Source organism: Rosa rugosa, chromosome 3 (assembly GCF_958449725.1).
Source record: "Rosa rugosa chromosome 3, drRosRugo1.1, whole genome shotgun sequence".
In the NCBI taxonomy this organism is placed as follows: domain Eukaryota; kingdom Viridiplantae; phylum Streptophyta; class Magnoliopsida; order Rosales; family Rosaceae; genus Rosa; species Rosa rugosa.
In genome coordinates, this window is record NC_084822.1 from 37819817 (window position 1) to 37847784 (window position 27968).

Consider the following 27968-nt stretch of genomic DNA (forward strand, 5'->3'; position numbering starts at 1 on the left):
AGAAGGAGGGAAGCGGGGCCCGCAGGTGTCGTTGGGACAATTCAAACAATGACCGCTGTGTCCTTCCATCCTCGTCGTCATCCCAGAGTTGTGGGTTTTGGTTTCATAATTTCAACTGCGCTTTAGAGTTTTTAGACCGTTGCAAATTTTTTCAAGTTTGAGACTTGATTAAACAAATGTGTCATTGCCGGCCAGAAATTGCCACACTGCTCAGTTGGCATTGAGTTTTTTTCTTACCGGTTTGATTAATGGGTTATTAATTAGTAAACTAGTTTAGTAATTAATTACCAAAACCCGTACGTTGGGGGATTGAATTGATATATATATATAAAGTGGTCGGTCATTTGTGAAAATATGGTTGACAAGGCCATTTGCCCTACTGCAAGTGTGCTAGGTCCACTGGACTAAAGGTCTTCTCATGCCTTTTAGAAAAGCAGAGTTGATAAGAGGACGGTTGTTTTGACGCTTCCTGGATTAGAATGGAACTAGTTTAACTACCAAATGAGAATAGTGCAGTTGTAAGTTGTAGTTGGAGATTTATATTCAAGCTAGAATGGCAATTCATATGATTTAGGTGGCCTTTTCAAGCAGCCTTAAATTGGTGTAGGGTGACCTTCGACAAATGTCACACGTAAAATCATGAGTTCATTGATTATCTGCATATGATGCATGCTAATGTAGTAAATATCTGCATAGGTAGCTCTGTTGTTGCATGTGTAATTCACCCTCTAAGAGTCAAAGTGTTTGCCTAAATCAACGAACTAGGCCACACTATAGGATGAAATCCAAGTATCCAACGATGGACGTGTTAATAGTTTGAAGTATGCCAATATTTATACAGGGAAAAGTTCAACTTTCAATATAAACTATAAACGTAAAGGTTCAATTTATTGTTGGATCCGCAAAAATACTATATTAGAATTATAAGAAAGTATAAAGTGATAGCGTAATTCATCGTTTCAATCTAAAAACATGATTTAACCTTCTTTTTTCTTGTTGCATGTCCTCAAATTGAGAAAGAAAGGTATATGTTTGCGATTAGTTGCAATGATAATCTTTTTTTCGTTACTAATTATTTCACCCAAATAGGCCTAAACAGTTGTCCATTTAAGTCCTACTGATTCTTCAGTAAGGTATCATTTAGAAATCAAATGATTTGCCCAAGAGAGCAAAAGAACTTTTTCAAAGTTAATGTTTTGGGTAAACTTAAGGAGAGCTTTCAACCATCTTTTCTTTCGTTGTTAACCAAAAGCTAAAACAGGTAATGTTTCAAAAGAGCGGAAAAGGAAAATATTTGTCCTCATTGAGCAATGAGAAAAACAAACACGTATAGTGCCACACCTGGTTCACATTTAATCTTCAAACAAATTCCCACCTTTTCGATCTTTGTTGTCCTCCTATCTTTACTTCTTTCAACCAACACAGCATAAAGAATTAGCTTAAGATAAGAAAACTAACTGCAAGACCAACCTTCCTGCTCTACAATTGCTGTCCATCACTGCCCTTGAATAGATTGAATTTTAGTAGGTAAGTTGGGTAAATCCAACTCCAAGACACAATATGAATTACTTTCATTGTCCTTGAATCAATCTAATATTCTGATAGAAGAATCACCACCTAGGATTGGGTTAGTTAAAGGTAAATTTAAAAAAAAAAATAATAATAAATTAATGAAGTAAAAAACATTAGGTATGAAGTGTGGATGGAAATTCTCCCCTAATTGATTTCTCATCCCATGTTGATGTATTCGAGATCCTAGCCTCATCTCGTATAAAATTGTTGGAGGGCCGACTGCTAAATCGTTCTGCGATCTAAAAGTTACAACAAGGAGACTACTAGCTCTCGTAGTTACGAGTTCGAATTCTCTCATTCCCTATCTAATATTGCTATTAACATGATCGATCAAGTGGTGACTAGAACAATTAACTTTTCATTCGGTTTTAGTTTTAGGTATGGGTTGTCTATTGGGTTTTTGGGTCTAGGACTCCTATTTTCTCTGTATTACTTTTGTAATATGTGCTTCATCTAATGAAAGTTCTATTTGACCAAAAAAAAAAAAAACAATTAACTTTTCCATATTTATACGATTAACATGGTGAATGTCCATTTAACTAAGCTTGTAAATGAACCATAAAGTCATCCAGAAGGAGAGTTAGCTAGACATATGTACTAACATATCATCCCCACAGACCATACTCATGGTTCTCTTTTCTATTAATAATTATTAGGCACATAACAATTATCATCATACAATAATTCATTGCCTAACTCTCAATCTCTTATATACAGAAGAGCATACTAAAAGTGTCATCAGATCCGTGGGTCACAACTTCCATATATCGTATAGTTGTGAAGCACCAATATCTGCTAGCTTTTATATATACTTGCGGTGTTTATTCTATAAATGAAGAAGCTAATCCAATCGACAAAAATATGGGAGGGACAACAATGGTAGACCAACCCCAATGTGGGTCGAGGAATATATAGATGAGAAGTAGGCGTGGTGCCAAATCCAAGTGGGTAGTAGGAGGGAGTTCAAATACATTTCATACATATTTGCTTTACAAAAAAGGCAGGGAGAAAAAAGAAAAGGGGGAATGAAGATGATATTGAAGAGGGCGTGGGCAAAAGCTTTGTCAATTACAAATATAATAGGGTAATGGTGTAGCAATCCTTGCTGTGTTTGCTTCTACTCCTGAAAGCATATAAATCATTAGGAAGGTCCACTGATATGCAGGTATATAAGCTTTCCCACATGTACATGGTACTAGCGTGTATGGTTTATTGGACTCTTGATCAATCTTCATCATCATGGTATTGCTGATTCTGGGTGCTTTCCTTTTAACAAAGTATGATTCTAGGCATATTTGTGTTTGATTCCTACTATCATTGACAAACAGATTATTGTCTTTGTTTAATTAAGGTGAATTTCATTGACGTGTGGCTATAACTCTAGTCGAACAACATTTACCATGTGTAACGGGAACCGAATTGAGGTTTTACCCATTCTACCGCAAAAAAATAATAAAAAATAAGTTTACCCCCCTGAAGTTTAGGGGTGTCATCATTTCACCACCTCTACACTCAATTCTGAATTTTTACCCCAGGAGAATTTCACAAATGGTCACTCAAGTATGACTCATTCGACACTTTGGTCACTCAAGTTTCAAATATATCACTTTGGTCACTAAACTATTACAATGTCAATCACTTTAGTCACCCAATGGGCATTTTATCTCACTTTGATCACTTCTCCCAATCATTCTAATACATATTTCTCAATTTTTCACAATTGGTTGGACGAAAATATCATTAATATTGTGGCAAATAATTTTTTTTAATAAAAAAAAATTAACGAAGTGAATAACGAAGTCATTAATATTGAGTGACCAAAGTGATATATTTAAAAGATGAGTGACCAAAGTGTCGAATAGGTAAAAGTTGAGTAACCATATGTGATATTCTCCCTTTTATTTCCCAAGCTTTCCAATTTCAATCAGCTGTGTCCAATTTCTCAGATTCCATCCAAATTGAACGTTAACTCTGATAATAGGGCCCACTTTGAGGGTTAAAATGGTAATTTCAAGATTAAAAAAAAGAAGATTAAATTCAATTTAGTCCCTCGAACTTTAGGGTTAAAATCAGTTTGGTCCTTGACTTTTTTTTTAATCAAGATGGTCCCTGCACTTCTAATTTCCATCACCAGAGTCCAAATTTTAAAATTGGCTCGAAAGATGACATCATGTGCTGAGTTGGAGCCGACACAGGGGCCCACTTTCAGATTTTAGAAGGCAAAATGGACATTTCTAAATTAATCTAATTTCTAATTTGTTTCTCTAATTTTCTCTATTTTCTTCTCTCTCTCTCTCTCGGGTTCACACCTCACACGCTCCCACTATCCACTGAAATTCTCCACCAAACTCCGGTCGACGGCGGCGCTTGCAGATGTTTCACCAAAGCTGGAACCACACCGCCTTCAACGATGACGTTCACTACGTCCTCTGCCGCCGAACGTCTTGACTGGAGCTTCACCAGCAGCAATCCCAAACTAAAATGGTCGGCCCCCAAATCTTCTCTCTACACCCAAAACCTCTTCTTTCTGGGCACATCCAAATCACAGGCCTCCCAAAAGAACAGACTTCCCTACAAATAACGAAACCAACAGAGCACGTCTCTGTGATTGTTTACCTGAGGATGGATCAGAGATCTGCGGTAGCGATCGAAAGGGAAGCGATCGGAGGTCAAGAGTGCCCCACCTGCAGGCATAACCGCTGCTACTAGGGCTCTATGGCCCGTCGGTCTCCAACTCCGATTTGGTCCTCGCCCACAGAATACCACCACCTCCATCACACCCCAAACCCTCGCTCGATTCCTTCACTTTGCAATCTGGTTGGGCTTCGGGTCGAAGTTTTCATCCCCGGAGCTCGACTCGGAGGTCATGGAGAAACTAACCGGGGGAGACATTTGATGGAATTGAGTGAATGTGAGAAATTAGGGCTTTAATCGGGTTTGGGGAGATAGAGAGAAGGTTGTGCCTACGCCACCGATTTTGATCGAGGAGGAGGACGAGGAGCAAGACGGCGTGGTGTGGAGCTTCAGATCGAAGGGAGGTGGAGGTGGAAGTGGTAGAAGGGTTTTCGTGGTCGTTGCTCTAGAGAGGAAGAAGAGAGAGAGAGAGAGAGAGAGAGAGAGAGAGAGAGAGAGAGAGAGAGAGAGAGAGAGAGAGAGAGAGAGAGAGAGAGAGAGAGAGAGAGAGAGAGAGAGAGAGAGAAGAAAATTAGAGAAAAAAAATTAGAAATTAGATTAATTTAGAAATGTCCAATTTGCCCTTCTAAAATCTGAAAAGTGGGCCCCTGTGTCGGTTCCAACTCAACACATGACGTCATCTTTCGAGCCAATTTTGAAATTTGGACTCGGGTGATAGAAATTAGAAGTGCAAGGACCATCTTGATTAAAAAAAAAGTCAGGGATCAAACTGATTTTAACCCTATAATTCGAGGGACTAAACTGAATTTAATCAAAAAAAAAAAAAAAAACCAAAACAAAAAATAACCACTTCAGGGGATAATCTAACGTCGTTTGGCCAGGAGGCCTCTGCTCCACCATCCCCATCCTCCTTTTCTCAGCCCCTGCTCCACAAGAAATGGAAAATACACAAACGCAGTCCCAAACGCAATCAGAAGTTGCAATTCTAAAGCAAATTCACATAAACAAACATAAAATCGAAGCATTCAACTCAAGAATTACATCTATGGTGGCTCAAATCCAGTTTCAAGACCATGAATACAAACACAAACATACATATCTAGATACACTTATAACCATTTGAATACATACAGGGAGTAGAAGATGAAGATTAATTACATGGAGAATGAGAAAGAACACCAACAGCAATACCAGCAGAAACAACTCCACAGTAGCTATGGCTTTTCATCCCCAACCTTTCCTTCCTCCCAACGTCTCCATCTTGATCACATCCATCTTGAACACCACCCTACCCTTATTATGCAGCAATGTACACCCACCCACCATAATACCAAGCAACAAAAAAAAAAAAAAAAGTTAATTACTAGTTACTCCCTATATTTATAGGGTTTCGTCGTTTCAGTCCCTGACCTTTGAATTTCACCTAAAAAGTCCATGAACTCTCAATTTCCTCCCATTTCGTCCCTGCCGTCAAGCTCCGTCCAAATTGCCCGTTAAATTGCTGACGTGGCATTCCTCGCACGCTGAAATGTCTAATTTACCCTCACTTACTTTTTTTTTTAATTTATTTATTTTCTTCTCTCTCTCTCTCTCTTGTTTCTTTTTCTTTTGTTTTTTTTTTACCTCTTCTTCTTCCTCCTCTGTTTATCTGTCTTCTTCTTCCAAAAACAAACCCAGCTCTCTCCATCTTCACTTCCTGCTCCCTCAACCTCCTCCACTTCTCTTCCTCCTTCGAACCCACCTCCACAACATCATCAACATTCACTTTAACTTCAACATCAACAGCATACTCACCATCCCTACTTTTAGAATGAGCCCCATAAACAAAAATACATCTCCTAGTGCTAAAGGCCAACTTAGCATGGTGGAAAATTCGATCCAATTCGATAGGAACAAGTACGCAAATGATTATAGCTAAACTGCATACTGCACTGCACACCCCGATCCCTTTAAATTGATTTATCACTTATCTGGCAGTCATGATTCATAAGCAAATGCATGTAGTGCAGAAATTGAACATCAGAAACAAAGCAAATAAAGATTAAACCAAAGCTTGGATATTACCAAAAATCCAAATAATTACACTGTGAATGCTAGAAAAGGATCGAAAACTACCAAAGACCATAACTTTAACTGTGTTGTGCACTCAATATCATTCAAGAAGTCAAATTTGACATTAGCTTCTATGAACATATAAGAAACCTCATCAAAGACCAGCATGATTGAGCTTTAACTAGTAACTACTGATTGGAAATCACAGAGCCTAAACCCATCAAAATACAACCTTTTTTCAGGATTGCTTAGACCCAGGTACTGTGTTTTAGACGAATAAAGATTCATACTTTGGTTTTCAATTTCTCGGAGAAGAAACAGAGAATCTGAAAATCAGAGAGAAAGAGAAAGTTACCGGAGAATGTGAGGATGGAGCCTCGGGATTCGAATTGGAGAGGGAGCCAATTGCAGAGTGGGATCTCGAGGAGGGAGACAAATTGACTTGAGGCAGTGGTGTGTGTGTGAGTGAGGAGAGTCGAAAGAGAAGAGAGTTTGGCTCCCTTTCTGCTTGAAAATTTGGAATTACATTCACCATTCCCTACAGTTTTTGTAGTTCAATCCCTATAATGTAGTCCCTTTGCTGAAGTACTCCCTCCCTCTCGACCTCACGATCGTCTCCGCCAAGCACCTGAAGAACGTCAACTGGAAGAACGACGACCTCGACGACTCCGGCTCCACCCGACCCGTCTGGAATGAGCGCTTCACTTTCCCCCTCTCCTTCTCCCTCCACGACTCCTTCCTCACCCTCGAAATCTTCCACTCCAAACCCTCCGACACTCCCAAACCCTTAGTCGGCTCTCTCCACCTCCCCCTCAAAGACCTACGCGACCCGGATAAACAGAGGAGGAAAGAGACAGAAGAAGAAGAGGTAAAAAGAAAAAAAGAAAAACAGAAGAGAGAGAGAGAGAATAAAATAAATAAATTAAAAAAAAAAAAAAAAAAGTAAGTGAGGGTAAATTAGACATTTCAGCGCATGAGGAATGCCACGTCAGCAATTTAACGGACAATTTGAACGGAGCTTGACGGCAGGGACGAAATGGGAGGAAAATGAGAGTTCAGGGACTTTTTAGGTGAAATTCGAAGGTCAGGGACTGAAACGACGAAACCCTATAACTATAGAGAGTAACCAGTATTTAATCCAAAAAAAAATATTTTAAATACACCAAATAGCATTACCGATCTCGTAAAGAACCTATAATTAAATTTTCGACAGATTTAAGCACCCATCAATGCCTTCTTCAACTCCTCACTCACATCTCCCTCCTGTGACTTCTTCTCATTAATTGTAGCTGGAGCCCCAATTCCCACTACTCTCCATTCCACGGTGCTTCCCCGAATTCAAACTCCCTCTAGCCATTTCTTGCTGGAGATACTCCACAGCTTTTCTCAGCAACTCATTCTCGCTCTGTAAAGCCTCCAACTTCAAATGCAGAAAAGAATCAATCCAGAAACATGAAATCCAAGACACAATTATACTAAAACCTAGCTCCGTAAAGCAACAAGCTTTCTAACCCAGAACACATTCACCAAAGACATTTTCAAGCCCCATATCCTAAAACAACAAAAACCCACTTCCAACTCAGATCTGCAACTCCAAAAATCAAAATCGAAACCCAACGAGATCGACTCCTCCGTCGCCACGCCTCTCCGGAAGTAAAGATGGTCTTCTTCACTGAGATCGGTGACCTGGACGAGCTCGTTCAACCGCTGTGGGTACTTCTTCCGCTGCACGACCTCAGCCAGTTGCTGCTGCCCACCGCTCTTCTCCACTGGAACAATCGCTCCGGACTCCGGGTCTGAAACGACGCCGTTCTCGTCGCCTCCTCCGCTCATTTTGGGACCTTGAGGGCTATTGTGGCAGTGGCTAGGGTTGAATTGTGGGCAGATAAGGTTCTTGGCGGCGGAGGAGGAAGAAGGAGAGAGAGAGAGAGAGAGAGAGAGAGACCCTGAAAGTGAAAGAGAGAGGGTTTCTTGTTTTGGTTTTTTTTTTTTTGTCTTGAAATGACCATTTTAGCCTTCAAAGTGGGGCCTATTATCAGAGTTAACGTCCAATTTGGACGGAATCTGAGAAATTGGATACGGCTGATTGAAATTGGAAAGCTTGGGGGGTAAAAATTCAGAATTGAAAGTAGAGGGGGTGAAATGATGACACATTTAAACCTCAGGGGGGTAAACTGAAATTAATCCATAAAAAAATGACTCTTAACGATTTCGCTCAGATCATCCATCCCAAGCTTTTTCTTTATTACCTTCAGGAGAGTTTTAGGATGAATGTTCACTACGAAAAATACAGTCACTACTGTATCACCCTTTTCTCACAGACATAAATTTGACATTTTCACTGCAAAGTCTTATTTTAATCTGCGTTTATGTCATAATTTTTGTAGCTGGAGTTTGGAAGACAGGTAAATTACTCCTAGACTCTAGGTAAATGTTTCTCGAGCACATGATTAAACAAAAAAATGAAGACCATGATTTGCTTCATCCTTTTCTTCTTCTATATCCAAACGGACCAAAACCATTTGGTGTAGATATATAGATTCATCAGCTGAACAAATAATAAGCACTCCTAGCTACCAAGTATTTGGCAAGGAACAATAATGATAACTTCATTAAGCTAAGTACGTAGTTGAACAACAAGTAGGTATAAGGATGTCTCTTGGCACTAATTAAATGTACTAATGCCTGTAATCACTAGAGCCATTCTAAAAAGGGAGAAGCACTACTTTGTTAAATAGGTTCTTTCAGATGCATCAGATCGAGCTATAAGAAACTATTCCTATCAGATGTAGAGATCGATCAAAAGAAAAACAAAGATAACCACTTTCCTCAAAGCATCCACCTCTAAAACTAAGAGATCGAGGTGGCTATCTAGCCTTCATTAAAAGAAAAATAAGAGCTATATGAGCTACAGCGCATACAGCCCCCTTCCATCTTTCATCCCTAGGTGTCCTAGGAATCGGAACAGGAGGTGGTTGACTGCGAGGAAATTTTCCTTTTTCAACGATATAGTGCAGCGTGGTTTCGAAGCCAAACATTTCTACAGCCTTCATAGCATCTCTGAACCCTTGGCCATAAACTTTATCTTTCCACCTCTCCATCACTTGGACTTGATACTCTTTCAACTTTCTTGCGTATTGAGCTTGCTCATTGGTTTTGTACCAAGAATCAAAATCACTACTAGAACAAAACCATTACAAGTGGTGGACTTCATTACTTGGCAGATCCCTTCTTCAACTCCTTTCCCATTCCCACGGCTTACAACCTGTTAGGCATATATTGGATAGAGAGAATAGTATATAGAGATTTTTAGATACAGAAGATTCGAACTATATGCATGAAACTCTGAAAAAATTGCTTAATTACGTTCACTTTAGAATCTTAATTAACTTTTGGTATTGAATAGAACATGAAGAAGGTGAAATTGGCACCCCACTTTTCGTAAACCATCCCCTCTGTGTTATGCAAATTCTCATAGTAATAATTAACATGCAAAAGCTGCAGAGTATGCCAAAAAAAAAAAGTGCATAATATCGTTCCCAGAACATATTGCACTTGAGGAAATACTTAAGTATCTAGATTAACGCCCAAAAAATAAAAAATAAAGTAATGCTGAATTCAGACCTTGAAGTTTCAACCAAGCATGCATCATCGATGAACCGAGTTCCTCCCATGTGCTAAAGTTCCTCCCATGGCTACACTTCACGCAAATGGACCGAGTCAAAATCTAGTAAATATCATGGAAGGACCAGCAGGTGTGGGGAATAAATAAATAAAAATTGATGAACAATAATAAATTAATAATGCAAAAAAAGGTATCAGTAAAAAAAAAAAAAGGGAAGTATCCGTACTCGGGTCGTGCAGACAAAACTGAAATTCTTAATTTGCCCCAAAGACATGTTGCTAAATCTTGCAACACGGTTAAATCTTCTAAAAATTTCTGAATATATAAACCAAACAAGAAAACTTTCATTCATATATAGCACAAGTTTACACTTGGGTTAAGAGTTACATGCATATGTACGTCAAAAATGTCGAATTACTAAGCACCAAAGAAAAAAACAACTAGTTTCTGACTGAACTCTTACCCTTTCCATACAATAGCAAGTAAAACCGACACAGATTCCTTGCAACATAGATTTAGAACCAAAAATAAATAAAATTGAAATTAGAAATCTAAATATCAAGTGTATATAAGAAAACCATAGCTCATATGAAATTGCTCGCTGAAGTAATTATGTTAATTACCTTGTTTAGAGCTGCACATCTCATTACCATCGACCAACAAAATAGGAATGTCTCGATCAACCATCAGATTTAAACTTTTATAAAAGTTATGCACATTTTCAATAATTGGCTTGAATTCTTAATAGCAATAGAACAGCATTTTGAACAAGTCATTAGACCACGACCAAGGTTCAAGTATTCTATCTCCCCGGCTTGCTGCATGAATAGACAACAAGTTATGTAAACAAATCCCACAAAAAAGGCAAATATGTAATTAACTGAAAAATGAACAAACATTTGTTTGTGTTGTTGCTGCAACGAACTTTGCAAAATAAATTGTCTTTCTACAAACCTTAAATTTATGACAAGTGATACAATTCAGAGTTCCGTCATATTGATGTCCAGAACAGCATCTTTGGTCCCAAAATTTATCATGAGCCAATGAGTTCTGCAGAAATAAAAGAGGAGAAGATCGATGAATAAAAGTACTTATGCAGATCGAAGTGTGGCCGGGTTTAGTAATTCCTGCATTTGTAATTACTAATTAGTGCTTTACCGTGAATGGTATCAGGGACGTTTAGCTAGCTGGATGGCAAGACCATTGTACTAAAGTAGGCTCTAAACACTGAAGGCCATCCTACTACTTCCTAAAGGGACGTAGGGGAAGAAATCATTATGAAAAACACAAAAATTGCTCACATAATCCATCTCATGTTATGTACATCCGAGAGAAATTAAAATATATTCTTTATATCACAGAAATATATATCTCTAAGCGTTTAGAAGCAAAAGTATTTGGCTTTGAAACTTTGAAAGCTTGGGTTCTGACTACAAGTTTGGGAGCTAAGAAACGAAAGGCTCCTCAACCACTGTAAACCTAGTTCACAGAAAGAAACCTAGCCTGTAACTCGGGCGCATATAAGAAGGTATTCTAGTTTTTCCACTATTCTACTCTATAAAGTTTCAATAAAATTCGGTGAACTGAAAAGTTATGCACGTAAGAGTGTTAAAAAATGGAGCTAATTAGAAAGCTGACACTAAAAGTTTAATTAAATACTTACAGAATGTTTTTTGCAAACGTAACAAATATTCATGTTGTCTCTGCATCCTGGATTGTTGGCACCGCAGCTATTGGAATTAGTCATGACAGTAATCGTGTCTTTTTCGTATTTGGTCGGGGAGCTTTCAACAGGGTTTACTGAATTATCTGTAATAAATAGCTAGGGTATTATTTATTTATTTGCTATATATTATGTAATTTTTATGATGATGTCTTCCAGGATTGGAGTCCCTTATAGAGTAGAACTTTTCTTTTGAAGTTAGATTCCTGTAGAGATTTGAAGAATCAAGGATTGCTCTTTCAAGCCTTTCTTTGCTTCCAAGCCAGCCGCATGTTTCCCTATTTGAAGAGATTTCTCAGATAATTCTTTTATCTCTTTTTGATGCATGAGGTCCGGTTATAGGAAATTATTCCTTACCGGATATGGAGATCGACCAAAAGAAAAACAAAGAGAACCACTCTTCGCTCGAATCAAAGAGAATACCAAGATCTTCTTTATACGCACGCCCAATCAGGGTAACTTGTAAATGACTTAAATTGAAACTAGCAAAAACTCTCCAAAAAAAATCTGTAATTGTTACATCATAAAGAACCAAACAAAAAGTATTCAAGACTTGTCATTTACAACTAAAAAAGGAACCTAAACACTTCACTCATGCATGCTGGCCATTGTTAAAGGGAGGTAGTCAAGGCAAGCTCTAGCAGAGACAAACGTACCAAAATGGATGGAATAGGCTGTTCATCAACTACATCAAGCACATTCTTCATTCGACAAAATATGGTTTATTTTCTAACAGCAGCTAACACATTATAACAGTTTGAGCAGGTTCTTCCCTGTGCACTCTATACCTGATTAGGAACTTTTCTTTTGGCCTTCAGGGTCAACCCAGCAACTTCTATGGCAAAGTATTGTTCCTACTCTCACTGGACAATAGATGACAATTTAATTAATTTTTGGATAATTGGTTGACTTTTGGTTTGCAATAATGACCAGGGAAATTAGACTCACCTAAATATTATCCATTTCAACTGCTCATGATTAGCGCAAAAAACAGAAGATGACCTACTGTAAGACGTTTAAAATGCTAATTCCTGAAGAACTTCAAGTGTCTTTTGATGAACCTGTATGTGAGAGACAAGGATACAAAATGAATAACTAGAAGAATGTTGAATAGCATGGCTGTAAAATGAAGGAAATTATCTATGGGAGATGGTATGACAAGCTATTTATTCACACAGTGACTTGCTCAAGCAATATACAGATCATATAGGAGATGTCAATGGAGAAAGACAGAAAGTGTGTAATTATAAATCCTACAGATGACTTCTTCATAATAGAAAATAATAAGAACCATTTGGAAAATACAATTTCAAGACAGTAACTAGTAAAGCTTACCCACTCTAGATGTTGTGCTGTGATGCCAGAGACATTTCCAGCATATATACCACCTAAGACCTGGAAAGTTAAAAGTATCCAATCAGTATTTGTCCTATAGAGTGAAGGTTACTGCATATGTCAGTAAGGTTGATCAGAGTGCCTCAAGTCAATTTCATTTTACACACAAGATATTGTTTTTTCGATTTAGAAATATCAAATGAGCATTTCCCAACTTGACCATATCATGATTTTTGGATGCCTTGAGGTTACACAGGGATTGAAATAACTGTGGCACAACTTAAAAGCTAAACTGGGTGCATCAAGTGACTCTCACCTTGGATACAGTCTCAAGAAACATGCCAGGGCGCACAGGAAGCGCTTTTCGTCCTGTAACACTTTCCTGCCAACAGCGATGCATAGGTCAATATAATACAATATTTAATTACACACAATGTGTGCGTGCCAGCAAGCTTACAGACGTGCACTGTCTACACAAATGTATAGTTATATGCTGTACTTAAACCCACCCTTCCTGCAATTCCACTCGAACCCTTTCTACTGGTGGTATCTTCCTCATCACTGCCAGAGTGTTCTGCACCTTCGTCTTTTCCTTCCATTACACTTTTTATCATCTCCTCCACAGTCTTCCCCGGTTTCAAAGCTACCAGTTTGGTTAAGAAGTTCACCTGCACTGACAGGAGTTTTAATATGGTCAAGACAATATGATGAAATGATCATGGTATCATTCTAAGTAGAATGCAATCTTCCAGAGTACAGTGACAAACTCTTAGATATCATTATGATACTATCTCAACAGAAAGAAACAAACACGGGGTAATGAATCAGTTTGGTATTCTATAATTATCTCTGTAAATGCAGTAATATGAGACCTCTGATTCAGGAAGAGTCTTAAACCCACGATCATTTCTCTCATCTAGTATTCCACCTCCCATCATATTCCGAGCTTCCTCTCTGATTAAAACAAGTCTTGCAAGTAGCTTTCGATCCGGAACTATAGGCCGAGTTTCCATTGTCTTCAACAAATTTCATATGAAAATGGAATCATTAGCAGAACAAGAATAGGCTTAGTACTAACTACACTATTGATATAACAAAGGAAATATAAACTCAAAGTTCACCTAACATAATACACATTGCACTACTCTGTAGTCTGTAAGCTAAAAAACCAGTTCCTTGTTTAATCGCACTAAAACAAATTTCTGGAAAAAGTTACCAATACAAGAAACAAGATTTAATGCCAAACCTAGAATCTGATTATAGTGGAGGAACATTTGCCAAATAAGGGAAAATGTATTGCTCTCACCTCTCATTTTCAACTTTTGGGGAGACAATATCCAACACTCCCAACTCCCAAGTAAACATTACATAGTGGATGAAGTAACATAATTTACAGAAGGTAACAGTTAAAACACTTGAGTACTTTTACATCAAGTTTCAAGACAAAAATTTAGTGATGGTTCTAAAGGAAAATTAGAAAAGCTGGTCGCTATCTTTGTGATATTAGAGCTAGGACAGAAAACCACCTAAGCAAATGTTAACTTCATTTAGGGGATCAGCAACAGACAAAGCGCATCATAATTTGCAGAACATACAATTTTATTTATGATGGAAAAGGCACTCTATTCAGAACCTGATAGTGTAATTTTTTTACTGATTACCTCCAGTAAATCATCAGCTTGGTTAGCAATTTCATTTAGATTTGCAGCTGGAACATGAACTTTGACGTCATTTTTACTTTTAAATACACCACCACCAGCAGCCACTCTGCGTAGTAATTCATGTCTACTTTCTTTCAGAGGAGTCCTACAGAGTAGCCCAATCACTTGAACCTACAAATAAACAAGTTTAAAAAATGAAGTACGATAATTGCCAAAGACTAGCATTACACAAGAATCAGAAAATTGACTTGAAGGAAAATCCTTACATGTGGGGGGCATTTTTTTGTAAGGTAGGATAAGACTGTGTCCTTAATCACCTCCAATAGAGACTTGCGCTGAAAATAGAAGATCATACCAGTCAGAATTAAACATTGCACCAAAAAAAAAAAACAGCCAGAGTAACAGTACATAGCTTATCTTTGTGCAACATGAATTACTGGTGCCAAAAGAATTTAAAGGTCATTGCTAGCTCAATCATATCATATCATATGTAAACTGGGGTTTGGGGCACGGGCTGATCCACATTAAAGCAATAGCAACGTGTAAGTTTCGAAATCGAAACCTTCTCGTCTTGGTCACTGTCAGCAAGTTGAATCATGTAGTCCAGCGCCATCATGAAACCGGCCTCCATCTCATCAACTCTCTTCCCCAGGACCCCTTGTGCAGCTATTTCCACTGCCACCTCTTCAGACGCCTCATCCATCTTCATATCCTCCAACTACACACGACCAATAATCAATGTAATCCAAAATTCAAACAACTAATTCTTCTTCCGACCGACTCTTATACCAATATAGTATAACAATCAGAATTCCAGAACTGGGTGAGGAAAAAGAGGTAAAAGGACTTACGAGGGTGATCATTTCTTCGAGGACAGAAGTGACTTGTTCTCCACCTTTGAGAAGGGCTTCAATCTGGGCCGGGTCCAATTTCTCTTGGGTAGTTCTGTGGACGACGCCCAATCCGTCGTCTGGGAAGCCTCCACCGACCTCATAAGTGCCACAGAGTCGCTGAAATTGGCTCTTCTTCTTGTGGGCTGGTTGATTTGGATGCCACTGGGATTGTGTGTGGTGAGAGGAAAATGATGGGAGAGAGAGGAGACAGGGAGAGATAGTGGTTCGGCGGAGAGATTGTGATGGTGAACAAGTGGGGAAGAATATGGTGGTGCTCTGCATCATTTTTGCCGGGTTTTGAGATGGGTTTTTGCGTTCCCGGAAGATGGAGGACTAGAAATATCTCCGGAATTTGATATTTGTTTATTAAAAAATAAAAAAATCACGCCGTCTGTGGGAATCGAACCCACGACCACATGGTTAAAAGCCATGCGCTCTACCAGCTGAGCTAAGACGGCTCATGTTTACTTTTGTCGTTTACCCATTTTTCCATTATTTAGGAAGTAAAAAGTAAAAACCAAATGAAACTTATTGTGGATCCCCAATGTGTGATTAGAAATTTTAGCATGAACACGTAGGAGAAGATACATTACGAATTTTAGGAGTTACATTATAGTTAAATTGAATGTTTGCCTACTCAGATACTTCCTACAATATGACGTTAATATAAACAATTGCACTTTGCTACCGGCCAAACCAAATTTTTTAGTTAAACACATTGTTTGAAAGAATGACAAAACACATTGTTTTATAATGGAAGAAACTATCAATAAAATCCTTTCTTGTTCCTTATCAGCTTGAAAAGAAATTCTTAGGTGGGGGTTTCCCCACCACGTGGCTTTACGGCCACCCAATCAGAAGAAATGAAATTTTCCATCTTTTTCGAAACTGTCCCTGCTCCTTAAAGTGCAATACTCAAAACACCCCTCCCTGTTAGGCAGTGATTGATCCTCCCCACCACGTGTCCGTGCAGTCCGCCTCACGCAAGATTCTCTCCAGCTTGAAACAAGAAATTCACCTATGGTCAAACCACCGGTCCACCACAATGGCCCATTGGCCCCCATGTAATTTGTTAGTTCTTTCTTGGTTTGGTTTTACAAAATGGAACCGTTGTGAGCTGTGACCAACTCTGCGCTACCATAAACACGAGGAAGTGGAGGAGCCTCCCCCTCCCCCACTCCATTACTGCCAAATATTTTGAATATTTGCTCCTAATTTAATCCTCCTTGATTTGCTTGTCAATGGATGGACCCCACAACGGATAATTGCGAGAAAGGGAAATGAAAGAAAAGGTCACTTTAGAGAGTAAAATGATAAAAATGTCATCTAGTTTTCCACTTGATAAAAAGGTCCATTGTAAATTATTAGTAATATTAATTTAGTCCTTATGAATAATAAGTTGATGTTAAAAAAGGTCAGTTTTTAATTTTTTTGATTCCGATTCTACCCTTAAAGCCTACTACATGTTTCTGATTCCCATTACAGTAGAGCCCGATCGCCCACAAATTTGAAACCCTAAATGCAACAAGATGACCATGGAGCGGAATAGGACTAGGAACTGGGACGACCTCCACAACGAAGAAGACGATGATCGCTTCTTCGAGTCCGGGGAGAGAATCTCCTCCACTGTGCCTATCGACCTGGAAGCCTCGTCCTCCGACAATGAGAATTTCGACGACAGTCATTTGTCCTTTGCCTTCTTCCGCGCTCGAACCCGAGCCCGATCGGGAACCGGGGGCGTCGAATTCGCTGTTGCAGGCATTGCCTATACGGTCGAGATCAGAGGAATAGATCGAAGCTTTCTCTGCCGATAAAACGAAGGAAAGAAGAGTTAATCGGCACAATCTCGAAACAACGGCTGACGAGAACGTCGTTGACTATCGCTGCGCCTAGCTCTATAATGTGTTCGTCCTCGACGTCTCGTCACTCCTTGTTCAGGTTTTGCTCTGAAATTCACTTTAAGCATTTTTTTCGATTGAATTTTTTTTTTTTTGCTCGATCGTATCAATTTAAGTGTTTGGATACAGAAACATAAGCAATCTGATGAAGAATATGGCTGGAGGTTGCATGAATTTCAGGCCGAATTAGCTTCCTTCAATGAGCTCCGGCAAAAACTCCAAAGAGAGGTTCGTTGAATTAGGCATAGATTTTTGTGTAGATAAGGTGTTTGATGAGCTGCTTGTGAGAAATAGTTGTGACTGTGATTGTAGATTGAATCTGTGAGTTTCAAAAGGAACAAGAAAATGTATCTCAATAGTGACCGGAAGGTGTTTGTGTTTATGCCTGACTGAAATTTTTTGTGTAGGATTCACAAGGAGGAAATGGAGAAATGGCAGGATGAGATCAGAGAGTTGCGCGCGATTGATGCTTTGAATGAGGAAGCTAGTGCTGTGCTGCATAATGCTACATATTTGCTTCAGAATCCTCATGTTGATTCTTGAAGGTAACAACTATATTTGCTAGTCATGTGTTCATTTTACTGCATATGTAACATACTTCTGCAAATTGAGACTCCCGACGTTGATTATGTTATGTATGGCTGGTGCAATAGGTCCATGGATATAGTTTAGCTTGGTCTGATAGCTGGTTTACCTTTATTCTCAAAGGAAAGTCGTTAGGATTGTTAACAATGAACTAATTTCATTTGAGCAGAACATGTGAAATAATGCCGTTATGGCCGATAATTTGAACATATTCACTTTCTCCCAACCCTCCACGTATTCACTTTCTACCCCAATTCTTATGCAACGTAGATATTAATTTTTCTTCGAACCAAGCCATTCCATTGTGGTTCCTATCACCTCGGCATCCTAATACTTTTTTTACCCTTGTAAGGTATCAAAACCTCAGGTATGGTCTAACAAGCGGCTGGTCAAGGATGGTGCAAGTTGAGAATTTTCAGGTCGGTGATATGGTGCAGCTAATGGTGCTTCACAGAGGTTAACAACAATCTACACTTAGCTATGTATCACCCGGAAGGATCTTCTAATAACAATACTAACTAGAGCAAATACTAGCTGCATGCTCTTGAATCAGTTAAAATTATTATGGCCGGTTTAATTTTCTAGCTTCAGGGAATAATGCTCGTGTAGTGCTAGAAGGTCATCATTTTCTTATAGCTAGGTTTTGTTTACTTTGTTGTTCTTTTAATTTTGTTTTGCTGTTAAATAAAGTCAAAGATGATTTATCAAACATTACTTTTCTTATTCTTCACTTGTTAGCAGCTTTTGTTACGTAGTGATATACGTGCAAATTAAGAACTAGAATCAAGAAGTTAGTAGAATGGCTGGTGCAATAGGTCCATGGATATAGTTTAGCTTGGGTCTGATAGCTGGTTTACCTTTATTCCCAAAGGAAAGTCGTTAGGATTGTTAACAATGAACTAATTTCATTTGAGCAGAACACTTTGATCTTTTGTTCTCAATTTATACAGATAGCAAATCTGAGCTGAATCCTTTTGCCATATACGCCAGATGTTTCATCTGATGTGTCTCAGGAGAGGTCAAGTGACTTTGCATCTACTTGTAGCCTAGTTGAACCTGGTAGTGCTGCTAAAAGAGTGGATGGTGCTAATTCAAATTCAACAAGTACGTAATCTATCATGGCTGTGTGCATTTATTCATGACATAGTGGTTTACTAGATTCTTTCATACCTAGGGCCTGAACAGGTCTACAACATCTTTTTTGTGGTAATAAGAATCATAATATTTGGTGATAAACAACAAAAATAACATTTACAAAAAAAAGTAGTAATATATTATCAGGGGTACATTTGTAGAGACATAAGCATTTCTCTGGCATTGAATTCCCAAGCCAATTTAAATTTTAGGTACTGACTGCCAGACTGACAAATCATGTCTATATTTCCATCAATGAACTGTTGGGTTCTCTTATATGCAGGAGGAAGCTTTCCATGTATGCTTCTGTTACAAATATTATACCAAACCTGGATGATCAGTCAAGAATCTGGCTGTATCCTACTGTTGCAACATCTTACTTAGTAGTTATCACATGCATATAATATTTGTATTCAATAAATCATTCATACGTTTATTCACTTTTCTACTGTGCAATAATTCTTAGTAAATCTGATGGGTTTTTAGTATTGCAATGAACTTGTTCTCCTTAAGCCATAAATTACAGATGTTGTGGATATAGATACGAAAGCGGTACAAAACTTTGAATTTGATGCAGAGAAGATGACTGCCTATGAAACATGTAATAGCATTTGGAAGATGATAACTTCATTAGATATTTCACATTTCCCCCTGAGATAGCTTTGTATAGTGTCATGCAATATTGTTTTTTTTTTATTCGTCTGTGTTTCTGGAGAAGTAATCTGTTGACAGTTTGTAATTTAGAATTGTAACATACACGTTTAAAGCTGATTATTGAGAATCTTGTTGGTGCCATTTTAAAGTGGATTATTGGGAATCTTGTTGGTGCCATTTTGTAGTTGTTTTGGAACTGTTGTTACTTATGTTTATGTTATACAATTTTGATTTATTGGAGGACACAAAAAATTGTGTTAGTTTTGATCACTGACCATGTCACTATGACATGGCCGGTAACATAGTGACATGGCCGGTAACTTGATTGACAGTGACATGGTCAGTTACTTGAGATTAACAGTGACATGGTCAGTTACATGATCAGTGACTTAGTTAGTTACTTGAGGTTAATAGTTACCCAAACAGTGACTTGAAAATTCCAAAATATGTAAGTGACATGCAATGTGACTTGGGTCAGTGACATGGATATAATAATGACTTGACAAGTGACTTGTTCGGTGATTAACAGTGACATGGTCAGTTACTTGAGATTAACAGTGACATGGTCAGTTACATGATCAGTGACTTAGTTAGCTACTTGAGGTTAATAGTTACCCGGACAGTGACTTGAAAATTCCAAAATATGTAAGTGACATGCAGTGTGACTTGGGTCAGTGACATGGATATAATAATGACTTGACAAGTGACTTGTTCGGTGATTGACAGTGACATGGTCTGTTACTTGAGATTAACAGTGACATGGTCAGTTACATGATCAGTGACTTAGTTAGCTACTTGAGGTTAATAGTTACCCAGACAGTGACTTGAAAATTCCAAAATATGTAAGTGACATGCAGTGTGACTTGGGTCAGTGATATGGATATAATAATGACTTGACAAGTGACATGTTATTGACAGTGACTTGTTCGTTGATTGACAGTGACATGGCCGGTAACTTGATTGACAGTGACATTGGCAGTTACATGATCAGTGACTTAGTTAGTTACTTGAGGTTAATAGTTACCCAGACAGTGACTTGAAAATTCCAAAATATGTAAGTGACATGCAGTGTGACTTGGGTCAGTGACATGGATAGTGACTTGTTCGGTGATTGACAGTGACATGGTCAGTTACTTGAGATTAACAGTGACTTTGGCAGTTACCTAGATTCACCTCGAGAGGATTATTCCTCACTCATATTGGTTTTGAGGTGATTTCTTCTCACACCCATATTAGCCTTCAGAGGATTTCTTCTCACACATATTTGTCTTTAGGGAATTACTTTACTCCTCACCCAAATTTTCTTTAAGAGGATATCTCCTCACCTAGATTTCCCTTGAGGAGATTACTCCTCACCCATATTAGCTTTGAGATGATTTATTCTCACACAGATTAGCCTTTAGGGAATTACTTTACTCTTCACCTAAATTTTCTTTAAGGAGATATCTCCTCACCCAGATTTCCCTTGAGGAGATTACTCCTCACCCATATTAGCCTGAGAGGATTTCTTCTCACACAGATTAGCCTTTAGGGAATTATTTTACTCCTCACCCAAATTTTCCTTAAGGGGATATCTCATCATCCAGATTTTCTTTGAGGAGATTACTCCTCACTCATATTGGTCTTGAGGGGATATCTCCTCATCCAGATTTCCCTTGAGGAGATTACTATGAATATATGCAATATGACTTGGCCAGTAACTTGGTCAGTGACAAGTATATAACAGTGACATGGTCAATGATGCAATGTGACTTGGCCAGTGACTTGGTCAGTGACTTATATTACAGTGAAATGCAATGTGACATGACCAGTGACATGAATATAACAATAACTTGACAAGTGATATGCAATTGCCAATGACATGTTCAGTGACTTGTCTACTGACTTGTGATCAACCTTGGACATGGTCAGTGACATTGACTTGTTGAATTCAAAAGATGCCGAAAATTAGAATGTGTTGTAAAAGATCTATAAAAATAATGTTTTATTAAGGAAAAAACATAACAGTGACATCATAAAAAGATACAAAAAGCTAATTTATTTAATAAACTGGAGTTTACAATTCACCAGTGACTTGCATCCTAAGCCCTAGGCAAATTTCTAAAACTCTAAATCTGCAGAGATCCAATTGTGCCTATGTTCCGCAAATATCTTGATTATATGAGCTTTATATTGCAAAATATCCTTGCTGAGTTTCTTCTGAATCCCCTCCTCTTTCGAAAGTTTCTCCATGTAGTTCACCTCTGTCTTGGAAAAATCAAGTGCCGGTTGTGATATTTCAAGCCCTTCCTTTCGAACAATGGACACATACCTAGAAGTGTTGTAGAAGAAGAACAATATAGAGTTTGAGCAACAGAGTTTTACAGTAGTTCAAATGCAAGCAAGCATCCTAACTTTGCTTATTGGAAATGCAGCTACAGTACCGTTGAGGATTGAAATTGTCAACTCCAAGGTCCTCATCCCGTAGAAGAATGCGACTATATTGATCAACTATATCAGGATGTAAGAAACGCTTTGCGAACCACCTAGGCATCAAGAAAGCTATCACTCAGAAATGCATCTAAAATAAGCCAACTTCTAATACAAATGAAATGATTGAAGGCATGAAGATAAGTCCTGTGTACCATTTTGTTTGATTGACTACAGACACATAAATGACAAGATCATTCCATTGAAATTGCTTCCACTCATCAACGTTACCATCATAATGAAAAAGCATCACAACAAAACCACTTGACAAAAACTGCATTACGGTGTATAAGATCAAACACAAAGCCAATTCAATAGAATGTCAATGCAATATAATCTATTAAATATCACATTCCAACTATGAAAAAGGCATGAAACATCAAATAACATAATTATAAAAATTTCAAATCAGCAACAGTTTAACAATTCAGTAGTTCAAGAACTTGGAAACTTTGAAACATTCTTTATGAGTTTTCATGCCAAAGCCAATGAGTCTAGAAGAAAACAAAAATTAGAAGTGGATCGAGATTGGATTAATATTTTGAAGAGATTGAGAGAGTCGGAGCCTTTACTAAATTTGGGAGATTGGAGGGATTGGAATCGAAGAGCCAATGGATCTGCATGAGGCATTTTTTGTGAGAGAGGAGTTGGTTTCTTTATCTTCATATTACTTAAATATCTTCTAGCCTAGATGATCCTACTTGGTGATCAATAGCTAATGCAAGTCCAAAAGGCAATCATAAATGTAAATAGATTTCTGTATCCAATTGACATACAGTAAATATTTCAAAAAACTGCAAAAATTTCTGCCTTTATTGAGTACCTATCTCAATAATTGGTCAAAAATCAGATATCAACTATGTCTTTAGCTCATTTCTACATTAGATGGATGTATAAAGTGATATACATATATATAACAATATAATTGGCAAGAGGAAAAAATAATTACTTACCAGGAAAACAGAATCCCTAGCAGCAAGAGCAGCTATATCAGCACAAGAAACAAACCCTCCCACATTTGCTATGAGCTAGCTCACGGAGGTCATTGATGATTTCGAAGGCCGTGGCCCTCAAACTCAGGTTTGGAGGTGCCTCCTGCTCACTTGGACCACTCGCTGATCCATCAAGCAAAACTGACCCATCACATCCCTGCAATATCAATATTTATTCAATTTGACATGTACGCATTATATATCGGTCTCAACGCTCCCAATCAAAAGTCTCACCAATTCTTTTTTTAAAAGGTAGGACTAAAATTAACTCAGTGACTGACATAAACCATCTGATTATGTGCAACCCAGTGCTACTGAAAATGGCAAAGTGCAACTTCAAAACAAAAGAATCGGAATGCCCAAAAACTAACACGATCAAACCAGTTTCCGGCAACAATTACAGTTCAAATTTTACTTCAACAATTAAACATGGGCTTACCTTGATGGTGAGGTCGAGAGGGAGAGCCCAGGAGATGGAGTTGTGCTTGGAGGCTTGTCGTCTCGCCGAGCTCTTACCGGCCTCGAGGAGCACCGATCCCAACTGCAGGGTGCGATCAATGAGCTTGATCTGATCGGTGTCGGAGTCACGGAGTCGAGGATCCACTCGAAGGAGAGATCGATGGTGAAGGGCGGCGAGTCGGAGAAGTCGAGGAAGGTCTTAAGGAGTCGCGGTCAAGGAGGTTGGGATGGTAAGGGTTTGTGGAGAGAGAGAGATTTTGGTAAAGGGTTGAATCTGAACGGATAACATATTAACGGAAGGGAGGGAGCGAGAGCCAGCAGTGGCAGTTTTTGTAATTAAGTTTAACTTTAGTGGTAGGTTGTTAATAGGTGACCTTAATTATCAGAGGGACATTTGTGGTGTCTGGATTATCATAAAGTACTTTAAAATGACCTCTTTTATCATTGTCCCAAAAATTATAACTCACAGAAAAACTAATAAATTATTGAATTTAATTTCCAATTTTGAATAGTGCAGCTCACTTTCCAATAACCACGTAAAATAACAACCTTATCAAAATTTAAAAACAAATATTAATATTAATAGTTTAATGTGACAGTTTTGGTATTTGCCTACCAGGCCTTCCTTTTGTTCCCATCGTTATCCACTATTTTTCAGACTCGAAAAATACAAAAGGCGGGATGGGATAGAAGGTACGGATTCAGACCACGTGGACGGTTAGGACTCGTCCATATTCTTTTACGCGAAAGGTCATGAAAACCGAAAGGTCAAGAAAATTAACCAAAATCGCCTTGGATGCGTGACAGGCCATTAGGCCAAAAGTCATTTTGGGAAACTCCAGTTGCAATGCGTCGTAATTTACCTCAACTCCTTGGGCAGCGCCATAACCTAGACTTTCCACTAATACCCGATGTATCCCTAAACGGTTGCGCTTCTTGGCTTCTATAAAACCCTTACCCCACCACCAGCTCAAACCCCACGCTCTTTTCATTTTCACCATCACTATCCAGAGCAAGGGTTTTTTCTCTCTCGCCTTTTGTTTTCTCTCTGCTTTTCTCTCTGAGTGCATCAATGGCGGACCAGGAGGTTCAGAACGGCGGAGCTGAGAAGGTCGCTACTGAGGCCAAGAGTGTGGCTCTCGATCTCCACGCTGTGCTGGGAGTCGAAGCACCCAAGGCTGACGACGCCGTTCAGTTCTACAAGGCGGTCTTCGGCGCTGTGGAGGTTGAGCGTGGCGCGAACGCCAAGCGTAAGGCGGACCTGGAGCGCCCTCTCATCCATGTGTTGCTTCAGTTTGGCTCCTGCAAGGTTTTGGTCGTTGATCGCCTTGAGGATGAGTAAGTCCACATTTCTTTGACTTTTTTTCTTTTTGCACTAAATCGTTGTATTTTGCTAGATCGTTTAGATCTGTAGGTTTAAGAGGCTGTGACTGTTGTTTGATTTTCATGAATCTTTTTTATACTTTATTTCCTGTAACCTTTTAGCTTTGAGATTAAGCTGTAGCACTGTAGCAACGTTTACTTAAATTTTGTTCATATTTTTGATTTTGCATGATATATTTGTTTGTTTATTCTACTATTCTTGTTTTTCAAGTTGGGACTAATTTACTGTTTTTTTTTAGCTTATTAGATTTCTGTTTCAGTCCAAATAATAATTCTGTTTATAATTTTTGTCTTATAGGTAGCTTCTTTTTCATTTTGCTCATTGAATTAAATATTTTTATTATTTTTTAATTTGTTTCTTAGTTTACTAAAAGCCTGTGTAAATTTTCTTTGTATGGTATTTATGAGACATCTACCGGTGATGAACTGTTTTTTAATTAATTAATTTTTTTTTAGCTATGCTGCTCATTATTTGTTGAGAGGAGTCTGTTTGGGTTCATTGACCTGATGGTGTGGTTATTTGATTAGGTTGAAGGCTCATCAGAACAGCACTGGTCTCGCATTGGTCTGTGAGGGGGATATTGAAGCTGTGATTAAGAAGGTTGTGGCTGCTGGAGGGATTACAGAGAGTGGTGGTGTGACTGAGGACCATGCGTTCCCTGGAAAGCAATACTCCGGCAAAGTCAAGGACCCATTCGGCATTGTCTGGACCATTGTTGGCAACAAGACCATCACCGCTGCTTCTGAGACTGGGCCAGAAAACACCACTGCTACCGAGATTGAGGCAGACAACACCACTGATGCGTAGACGGTTCTATGATCCATGTTTACAGCTTTTGACTCTCCGTTTGATCTAATGTTTAATCAAGTAGTAGGATGAATTATCTAGGCTGATTCTGGGTAGGTGTAGTTGCCTTTATGTTTTGCCATTGGGCGTAATCATGGGGTTTATTTTGAGGATATGAACTAGACCTTGCTATGGTAATGGTGGCTTTAACAGACAATTTCTATGGTCCGATCGATATTGATGTTTACTATTTCTGAAATAATTTTTTCTGATTTTTTCAGTTTCTATGGTTTGGTTATTTGACAAAGGTGGGGGTAGTTGTGACATTTTTGGCATGCATTGGATAAAAATCTATCTTTCGTGATGGTGTTGTCGGATTTGTTTGTACGATTTCAGAGAAGGGAGGTATTGACTGACCTGACCTTGATACAATATGTACGGATACCCATGTGTGGTTGGACACGTGTCGAGATGGTTGGATTAGGCCATTAGGGGTTTTACTGGCAAGTGGTCCTTGTTAGAAGCCTGGGAATGGGGAACGGAATGGCCAATTGGTGGTTTGGATTCTCGTTAGTCGGGACCCCAATTAGGTCTTGGATATTATTTAATTTAAAATTGAGGTCATGTGGGCGTTGGTGGTTGGTGCTTGTTCTGTTATTTTGATTTTGTGTTCCGATCGTAAATAGGGAGGGGGGGGGTCAGATCCTCACCTCCAAGTTCATTCTTCCTTCCGTTCGCCCTTAAATCTGCAATCTCCATTTTACAATCTATGCTCTTTAATTTTTTTTTTTAGTAATTTAAATTTTTTCTTTGATAACTTATTTTTGTCTTTTTATAAACATTTTTATCAAAAAAAAAAAAGTGTGAATTATAAAATAGAGTGTGGATTTCACTCATAAAAAATTATCCCATACCAATTACAATCTCCATTTTACAATCTATGCTCTTTAATTCTTTTTTTAGTAATTTAAATTTTGTCTTTGATAACTTACTTTTGTCTTTTTATAAACATTTTCATCAAAAAAAAAAAGTATGAATTATAAAATAGAGTGTGGATTTCACTCATAAAAAATTATGGGGGATTTCACATTTCCATTTCCATTTCCATTGAGGATAAGGCCTCCATACCAACCACAATCTCTAATAAGAATTTAATTAATGAAACATTTTATTTTTCTTATTAAAAATAAAATCAAAGTAATGTAAATTCTGTTCAAGTAAAACCAAAATATGTGTCTGACCCAAACTCTAGGTTACTTGACCTAGTTGTAATAGGGTTTAGAATTAGAGATATTCTCGGAGATATTCATAGAGATATCCGATTAATTATACGATTATCTTTCTTTGAACAACTCTGATTCTATGTCTTGTAATCCTCTATATAAAGAGACTCCTATTATCAATGAAAGCACGACTCAATTCTCTCCCAATTTCAATTTTCCTTAAACACGTTATCAGCACGACGTCCTAACCCTAAATCCGAATACAAAACCTTGATACCTTTTCTGCCTCCGCCACACAACTTGAAGCCCTCAACCCCAGGAATCCAGAACCAGCCGGAAACATATCGAACCGGCCACCGGAATCTCTAAATCACCCGCAGCAAATACTCCACCGGTTCACCGCCTTCCAGACCTCCAATTTCTACCAAATTTTGTCAACATAAGCTCCTCTGACCAAAAATACAGGAACCGGAAGAAATAGCCCAAAAACCTATTTGGAAGATCCTGAACCGGCAACGTGAACATCCAGCAGAAAAACCGGCAGAGGAAGAAGAAGAAAAAAAAAAAAGGAGGAGGAGGCAGCCCAAGCCGAGAACAAGCCGCAGCCAAAGCCGCCCACTGACGCGGACCCCAGGCGCGGCCCACGTGTAGCCCAACGTACGTCCAGCCCAACAAACTCCTCGGCCCAGAGAAGAAGAAAGAAGCTCGGCCCAGTTTGGTGCGGCCCACTGCAAAAGAAAAAAAAAAGTCAAGGCCCAGCCCAACCACCACAGGTCAACCACCGCCAGCGATTTTTCCGACCACTTTTCCGGTGACTTTTTCCGGCCAAATTTTCCTACGACCTATTTAGAGGTATTTTTATCTAAAAGTTCCCTTTTTTAATGCAATT

General features: G+C 38.5%; 3 protein-coding genes, 1 long non-coding RNA gene and 1 other non-coding gene across 22 annotated transcripts; 2 read left to right on the forward strand and 3 right to left on the reverse strand.

The window, feature by feature from the left end:
• Positions 1 to 8839: 8839 nt before the first annotated feature.
• Positions 8840 to 15847, reverse strand: LOC133738250 (protein PEP-RELATED DEVELOPMENT ARRESTED 1, chloroplastic). 15 transcript variants are annotated; one of them, XM_062165737.1, is made up of 14 exons: positions 15454 to 15847; positions 15165 to 15320; positions 14869 to 14937; positions 14603 to 14773; positions 13814 to 13957; positions 13451 to 13609; positions 13258 to 13323; positions 12942 to 13001; positions 10838 to 10933; positions 10507 to 10701; positions 10347 to 10384; positions 10110 to 10198; positions 9883 to 9953; positions 8840 to 9523 (listed from the first exon to the last, which is right to left on the reverse strand). In XM_062165737.1, exons 1-10 carry the CDS (start codon positions 15778 to 15780, stop codon positions 10576 to 10578), a joined length of 1374 nt encoding a protein of 457 aa, XP_062021721.1. In that variant the 5' UTR covers positions 15781 to 15847; the 3' UTR covers positions 8840 to 9523; positions 9883 to 9953; positions 10110 to 10198; positions 10347 to 10384; positions 10507 to 10575. The 15 variants fall into 15 exon arrangements, with proteins under 15 accessions (XP_062021721.1, XP_062021724.1, XP_062021727.1 ...); XM_062165740.1 differs by having other exon boundaries at positions 9883 to 9958; XM_062165743.1 differs by lacking the exon at positions 10110 to 10198.
• Positions 15848 to 15880: 33 nt separating this feature from the next.
• On the reverse strand, positions 15881 to 15953 carry TRNAK-UUU (transfer RNA lysine (anticodon UUU)). The gene has a single exon. It is a non-coding gene; the product is annotated as a tRNA-Lys (tRNA).
• An 868-nt stretch (positions 15954 to 16821) lies between these two features.
• LOC133740313 (uncharacterized) lies at positions 16822 to 19914 on the forward strand. Of its 3 annotated transcripts, none has more exons than XM_062168243.1 (7): positions 16824 to 17433; positions 17523 to 17621; positions 17801 to 17938; positions 18331 to 18434; positions 18969 to 19082; positions 19396 to 19467; positions 19639 to 19914. In XM_062168243.1, the coding sequence occupies exons 4-7, from the start codon at positions 18374 to 18376 to the stop codon at positions 19770 to 19772; spliced, it is 381 nt and encodes a 126-aa protein (XP_062024227.1). In that variant the 5' UTR covers positions 16824 to 17433; positions 17523 to 17621; positions 17801 to 17938; positions 18331 to 18373; the 3' UTR covers positions 19773 to 19914. The 3 variants fall into 3 exon arrangements, 2 of the variants coding, with proteins under 2 accessions (XP_062024226.1, XP_062024227.1); XR_009861117.1 differs by having other exon boundaries at positions 16826 to 17433; positions 18929 to 19082; positions 19639 to 19910; XM_062168242.1 differs by lacking the exon at positions 18331 to 18434 and having other exon boundaries at positions 16822 to 17433.
• A 2019-nt stretch (positions 19915 to 21933) lies between these two features.
• LOC133739612 (uncharacterized) lies at positions 21934 to 24139 on the reverse strand. Of its 2 annotated transcripts, XR_009860710.1 has the most exons (4): positions 23667 to 24139; positions 23189 to 23384; positions 22190 to 22291; positions 22041 to 22077 (listed from the first exon to the last, which is right to left on the reverse strand). It is a non-coding gene; the product is annotated as an uncharacterized LOC133739612 (long non-coding RNA). The 2 variants fall into 2 exon arrangements; XR_009860709.1 differs by having other exon boundaries at positions 21934 to 22291.
• Positions 24140 to 24648: 509 nt separating this feature from the next.
• Positions 24649 to 26141, forward strand: LOC133740631 (uncharacterized protein At5g48480). The gene is made up of 2 exons (XM_062168570.1): positions 24649 to 25024; positions 25598 to 26141. The coding sequence occupies exons 1-2, from the start codon at positions 24759 to 24761 to the stop codon at positions 25875 to 25877; spliced, it is 546 nt and encodes a 181-aa protein (XP_062024554.1). The 5' UTR covers positions 24649 to 24758; the 3' UTR covers positions 25878 to 26141.
• The last annotated feature ends 1827 nt before the right edge of the window (positions 26142 to 27968 follow it).